This window comes from Carcharodon carcharias, chromosome 2 (assembly GCF_017639515.1).
Source record: "Carcharodon carcharias isolate sCarCar2 chromosome 2, sCarCar2.pri, whole genome shotgun sequence".
NCBI lineage: Eukaryota > Metazoa > Chordata > Chondrichthyes > Lamniformes > Lamnidae > Carcharodon > Carcharodon carcharias.
Window position 1 is genome coordinate 76847431 of NC_054468.1, and position 7329 is coordinate 76854759.

The 7329-nt window shown below is 37.8% G+C and overlaps 1 protein-coding gene across 5 annotated transcripts in view; it reads right to left on the bottom strand.

Moving 5' to 3' along the window:
- The window catches only part of pccb (propionyl-CoA carboxylase subunit beta), an 82439-nt gene that overhangs the window by 57718 nt on the left and 17392 nt on the right, over window positions 1-7329 (bottom strand). For all 5 annotated transcript variants that reach the window (XM_041179536.1, XM_041179528.1, XM_041179525.1 and 2 more), the window contains exon 2: window positions 1270-1389. In XM_041179536.1, coding sequence (XP_041035470.1) covers window positions 1270-1290 — 21 coding nt within the window. In that variant the 5' untranslated portion in view covers window positions 1291-1389. The remainder of the gene's footprint in view (window positions 1-1269; window positions 1390-7329) is intronic.

Sequence of the window (7329 nt, forward strand, 5' to 3'; positions counted from 1 at the left end):
AGTGAATTATTCAGTACTTGTAGTTTTTAGCAATTGATCCTTTATTTTCATTGATGATAAAGGAAATCAATGCAAATGTGATGAGAATTTCAAGAACCAATGCACCATACTTCTGAAAGGAACATCCAGCCATTCTGTTCTCAAATACTGCTTTGCACCAGTAGTGATAGCTTAAACTAACAGTGGTTTTACGAAAGGAAAAGGAAACAAGGAAGAACAAAAGATGTATTCTGTATCTTAAAGAAAACTTCTGCAAGCCTTTCAAGTATTTAAACTCTGAAGTTTGTTCCCAAATAAGCCACGGCTTAAAAACAAAAATGACATTAAGAATTAGCTACAATGTGAAATTGGGATCACTGGATAGGGAGCCAGGGGATAGGTTCCCATCCCTGAAGAGCTTTCATGAGCCAGCTGGATTCTGATAACGACTTATCAGCTTTCACAAACATGTTCTTTTCAGTTGAAACTAACCAGATTTACTGAATTTGTCTTCAAAGCATGGCTTCCAAGTTGCTCACTCAGTACAATGACTACTATACTACCAAAGTACATAATCATTGTTTAGCATTCAAATATACATAGAAATTTCCTCAAAGACTATCTGAAATGGTGTGGTCAGATTTCTAAGGCTTGTTTTCCTTCCAAACACATTCATAAAGTGGTAAACTGAAAGGAAGTGGTTTTCTAAAGTATGCCTGCAGAAGCACAAACACCATCCACTGCAAGTGGCAGCTCTAGTGCACAGAAAGAATTACCCATGTTTATTTGCCAAAGCAGCATTTTAGCAGGGAACTGTTTCAGCATCTTATACATTATTGCAATTCATCTGGTTCACCAAGAGGTAACAAATGAAAAAGTCTGAATCAACAAGTTTACATTAATAACTTAAAAGGGCAAGAAAGTCTAGGGTGGAGGGAACACTTTGTTTGAAGCATCCAATTGTTTTATGGAAGAAAATTATATTCCTCCCATGAATATGACTTTTTTAAAAATCCTCAGCATTACTGATGCCTGAAAGACAAGGATCTGAAAAGTCTGCATCTTCAAGCAGTATGTATTTTGAAGCCAGGCAGTTCCTCGACAATCTTCAGGCCAGTTCAAAGTTACAGCCACTGCCTCTCTGGAATACAATCTGCAATTGGAATCTACCTTGTGTCCAAGCAGGGAAAGGGACTAATGTTTTCAAAATCAAATTTATAGCTGGATATTTGTTTCTGTCATTAAAAAATGGGCATGTCACATTCACAACGGATACCTTGTTGCTGTTACCTTATTGTCTTCTGTGCCCATACCAAAATCTGAACACCTATGTTCCACAAACTTGTCATATTCTACAAAGGAGTCAGGATCCAGGAGCAGCTGGACACGTTCCCTGGCAGTCAGCTTTCCCTAGATAGATACAACCAAAAGCATCAATGACAGTCATGACTTTAATTAATCCATACAAATGACTTTCAAGGAATACAAAAAAAAGGGAAGGAGAAAGGGGAACAAGGAACTATTATATCCAAAGTGCTTTCATGAGAGCTGCTAAGTTACCAATGTGCTTGCTGTATATATTGAAATTACAAAGAATTTGACATGGCCTTAACATCCACTTTGAAGCCTTTTTTTGCCAAACTTCCTTAACAGAAAATAAAGGTGCTGTTTACCTGCTCAGGTACTACTAAATGCTACTCAAGTCCTACTTCCACAGAAGTTTCTGCAAGTTTCATGAACCTCTGTAACTTTCACATATTTATAAAACAATTCCACCTAATTTAACTAGACAACTGATCGTTAGTTCTTGCAAAATTGGGTATATTTTGTGAATACAGATAGTTATAACGTCCTATACAATAATTTGCATTCACATTGTGCTTTAGGAAAGCGCTTCAAGGCATAATCAGACAAAACTGGATGCCAAGATAAAGTGGGAGAAACTAGGAGGAATGGCCAGAAGCTTGGTAAAAAGTGAAGTTATAAGGAGGACTTTAAAGGAAAGATTTGTGGAAAGATGGAAGGATTTAGAGAGGGAATTCCAGAGATGGGAGTCTTAATAAGCTAAAGGCATAGCCATAAATGGATTGCGGTGGGAGAGGGAAGGGAAAAATGCACAAAGCCACAGTCACTGAAACGGTAAAGATATGTAACTATTTGAAGTGTGCGCATTCTGTTTTTCACACAAGTAACACACCCAATAAGCAATACTTTAGGCCCACACTCAACTGGTTTAAATTCAAATTCATAAAACAACAAATCATATCTGCATGAGGAAATACCAAAAATAGACAGTTAATAAAGGGCTAGCAATAGAAAGGGGCATAAAAGAAAACTAATGAAGTTGCTCCAAGTTCATTTTTAAATGCTTTCAATTGTTATCATTGCCTCACATGAAATCAACAACTTAGTGCTCAAAACAAGATTTGTAACACAATAAAGACATAGAAATGTACAAAAAAAATGAATGTAACTATACAGTTGTAATTTGTGTGAAATGATTTTACTTGTTTGTTCCCATATCAGAAATGAAACACTCAAGTTGAATTGACAGGATCCACAAGATAATGAACTCCTAAAACTCTCTACAGCCATCTGCACCTCGAGGGTAATTTTAATAATTTCACAGCAGAAGGGGCCATTTATAGCCAGGGCCTGGTATTTGCAAAACATGTCCATGCCCCAGAAATGGAAAACTATTAAAGATGGCATTAGCTGTGATTAGGAACATTTGATACTTCTTTGAATAAAAAATTATAAAATAACGAATCTTTGAACTTTATCTTAAGTAAGTGACAGGAAATCGAAATTTATTTACTATATTCAAGGGGCCGTTTATTTAGCAAATCAAGCATAGTACATGTGTAAAGTAAAACTTGCACTGTGAAATTTTGCCATTATTTAATTTTTGGTTACAGATTGTGTTGCGAATAGTCACAGCAGCTGCCTTTATTTACTAACTAATCTTTTATGGAGCACAACCAAAGTTAGAGGGGAGAGGACAACTGGACCACAGCATGTAGTTTTAATTCAACCTGTATTTTAAAGCCACACATTATAGACACAGCAAGTGCACGCAGGTGTAGGATTTTCACTTTATACTTTAGCTTTACAGTTGAACAAGAGTTCAAAAACAGAATCAACAGAGAATATAAATCAGGGTAATTCCAAAAGGACGACACCAATATAAGTTGGTGGGGTTGCTGTTCCAAACACAAATCCTGGATTTTAACTAGGAATATTTAGAAATAATCTCTTAGCAACATTAAGCAACTTTTGCAACTTATTTTGTAAGGAAGCAATAAGAAAATCTAGTTTAATCTTTCCTTCTGTTTTATATTTCTTGGTCCTCATAGTTTAAAAAAACAGATGGAGTTGTGTGTCTTTTCCCTATTCTAAGTAAGAAACTGATGAGATGTTGAGTCTCTCTCAAGGACACCTTTTAAAAGAAATTATAATTTGTATTGTTTTGGCTTAAAGCTTTGCATCTTATACCACATAGCAAGACCAAGGATGGAATAAACTGTAAGGCAAAATATTAATAAAATTCTGCTTAAAATTGAACAAGAGCTTAGTTTAAAAACAGGTGTCATTGGGATTAAGTACTGTGGATTATGTAAGAATAGATAAATATGCGTATTTTACTATGTACTTTTTGCCTTCCTGAGAAAAGGTCTGTTTTCTAAACAGTCTGAGCTTTTGATATTTCAGCTGATAGTGATGGACTGGTCGCAGTGATGCCACTTTTGTCACTAAATTGTTATTCTAACCACAGCTGGCTAACTTCTAAGCCTAAAAGAGTACATGATTGAGGTAACTAATGGCCGCCTGCTTATGAAAAAAAGTAAAAGCTGCAGAAATAGTGCAGAGAATCTTAATGGAAAGCTAAAATCCCAGTTTTATCATGAAGATTCAAAGTGCTACTCCTCCCTATGATTCATTTATATAACTATGTTATGCAAAGGAAGCAAATGTTTTATCTACCTTCAGTGGGCAAGGAAAGACTATATTTTCTTTCCAAGAACTAAGTCAAAAAATACTTACTTTCACCATCTCTCACGTACTTATTTCTAAATCTTTTAGAGATACGCATACCCCACCTCCTCTCCATACCAATATAACTTACAATTGACCATAAGCAATGTCACCAGGAATTTCCACATCTTAGACTTCATCAGATAATCTTCCATCAACAGGTTTACCTTCAAAATTCTTGTGCCTGAAGCATTATTCTGATGTTTAAGAGTTATCATGGAACCATGTTTAACTTGACCTGTCCCTTTAAGACCACTTTTCAGGGACTGACTTTGGGAAAATGGTCCAAACATCCTTTGAGATCAATGGAGGTTATTTTGCTGGGGCATTTCTGTAGATTGGAATTGTTGGTTACTGCAATTAGTTAGATCAGAGATCAGCAGGAAATAATTTTCTTTCTTTTCTCAAATATAATTTTGACTTCATATTTTAGATGCTGCACCTCGTTACAAATGCAAAAACCATCGTTAAAAATAGAAGAGAATGAACCACCCCATTTTAGCAACAGAACATCACAATCTTGCTCCAGATCACAAATTATTCAAAAGCAAAGGCTCAAGAGATCCAATGGTTAAAATAAAAGATGGTTCTTTGACCTTAAAGTGCTCTCAGGAAAAGAAAGCACCCCAAAGCAAAATCTGCCGCAAACCAGTAACCAGTGATTTTACAGCAGAATGTAAATTCACACACTCATCCCATACCAAAAAAAGATGGATGTGGTTTGGTTGGAATGAAGGTTGCATAAATTCAGTAATAGTGATCCATAAACATGCCTCCTTGCTCAAAATAAAAACCTACAGTGGTGCTGAAAAAGCACACAATGTTTGGGGTCTTAAAAATAGATACACCGCAGACAAACTGACAGCAGTGTTCCAGAAATTTCTTCAGCCATAAACATCCAGTAGGATCGACAACAGCATGGATGCAATAGCTCATATGGCCACTCATATGGTTCTGCATTTTTAAAAATGTATTCATTCAAGGGACATTGAGCATTGCTGTCAGTGCCTGCATTTATTGCCTATCCCTAGCTGCCTTTCAGAGAATGGTGCTACATCTTAGGTGCATCCACAATGCAGTTAGGGAAGGAGTTCTAGGATTTTGAGTCAGCAGCAGTAAAGGGATGGCGATATAGTTCCATGTCAGGCTGGCATGTGACTTGGGAGGGGGACTTGCAGGTTTGATGGCTGTGAAGATGGATTTTTTTAAAATATTTTGGGAATATGGTGATATTCTGTAAAGAAGGATGTATGTCTGTGTCCATGATTACTTAAACTGGGGGAAGGATCATTTGGACAGCTTGTCTGTGAAAGCTGAGAGATAAAAGGGTAAAGGTGCTAGATGCATGCATTTGCAATGAGAGGCTGTGGTCAAGTTGGATTTACAAGTAAATAGGTTGTGTTTTAAAAATTCCACTATGAGATAAGGACTTGCCTTTTCAGCTGCTAAATTTCAAAGTGGGGGGTTTAAGGGACTTCTACAACTTACAAAGGTTTCATAAGTAAACAAGGAAAGGTTATTACATTTTACTTGACCCGAAAGTGGAGGCAATAGGAAAACTGGAAAAATTTTTATATTTTTGGAAAAGTTGAGTTCAAAGAGGTGCTTAGGACAATAGCATCTAAGATGAAAGGGGAAAAGGATACGTAAGGAAAGATGTTGAGTTGAGTTGTGGTGGCTGTGTGGGGAAGATGTCCTGAGATTAGCTTTGTGCTGAAAAAAAGTGTGAAATCTGAAACATTCATCCAGTCAAACAAGAAAAATCTTTGTTTCAGAAAGCAGTTTTGTGTTCTGAACTTTCTTGGATTTCGACAGAAGAGTGGAAGTGTTTGTGGTTTACCTTTACTAAAGTAACAGCAGTTTTGCCTTGGAGTAATATTATTGGATTTTTATAGTTAAAAATCTATAAGGGAGTTGTCGTCCAGTAGTTTACTTGTGTGTTCTGACCAAGTGGGTTTTTTTGGGGTAAAAGCGGATGCTGGAAATCCAAAACAAAAATTAAAAATACATGGAAAAATTTAGCAGGTCTGGCAGCATCTGTGGAGAGGAACACAGTTAACGTTGAGTCCGTATGACTCTTCAACAGAACTAAGTAAAAATAGAAGAGGTGAAATATAAACTGGTTGGGGGGCGAAGGTGGGGGGGGAGACAAGTAGAGCTGGATAGAGGGCCAGTGATAGGTGGAGATAGCCAAAAGATGCCATGGACAAAAGGACAAAGAGGTGTTGAAGGTGGTGATATTATCTAAGGAATGTGCTAATTAAGGGTAGAAAGCAGGACAAGCAAGGTACAGATAGCCCAAGTGGGGGTGGGGTGAAGGAATCGAAATAGGCCAAAAGGTAGAGATAAAACAATGGATGGAAATACATTTAAAAATAATGGAAATAGGTGTGAAAAGAAAAATCTATATAAATTATTGGAAAAGGGGGGATCGGAAAGGGGGTGGAGATGGAGGAGAGAGTTGGTGATCAAAAATTGTTGAACTCAATATTCAGTCTGGAAGGCTGTAAAGTGCCTAGTCGGAAGATGAGGTGCTGTTCCTCCAGTTTTCCAAAGGCCCAAACACTCCTTTCAAGTGAAGCAGCATTTCGCTTGCACTTCCCTCAATTTAGTCTACTGCATTCGTTGCCCCCAATGCGGTTTCCTCTACATTAAAGAGACCAAACGCAGACTGGGTGACCGCTTTGCGAAACACCTTCAGTCTGTCCACAAGCATGACCCAGACCTCCCTGTCGCTTGTTATTTCAACACTCCGCTCTGCTCTCATGCCCACATGTCCGTCCTTGGCCTGCTGCAATGTTCCAGTGAAGCTCAACGCAAACTGGAGGAACAGCACCTCATCTTCCGACTAGGCACTTTACAGCCTTCCGGACTGAATATTGAGTTCAACAATTTTAGATGACAAACTCTCTCCTCCATCTCCACCCCCTTTCCCATCCCCCCTTTTTTCCCCAATAATTTATACAGATTTTTCTTTCCCCACCCATTTCCATTATTTTTAAATGTATTTCCATCCATTGTTTTACCTCTATCTTTTAGCCTATTTCGATTCCTTCACTCCACCCTCACTAGGGCTATCTGTACCGTGCTTGTCTTGCTTGCTACCCTTAATTAGCACATTCCTTAGATAATATCATCACCTTCAACACCTCTCTGTCCTTTTGGCTATCTCCACCTATCACTGGCCCTCTATCCAGCTCTACTTGTCCCACCACCTCCCCCCCTTAAACCAGCTTATATTTCACCTCTTCTATTTTTACTTAGTTCTGTTGAAGAGTCATACGGACTCAACGTTAACTGTGTTCCTCTCCACAG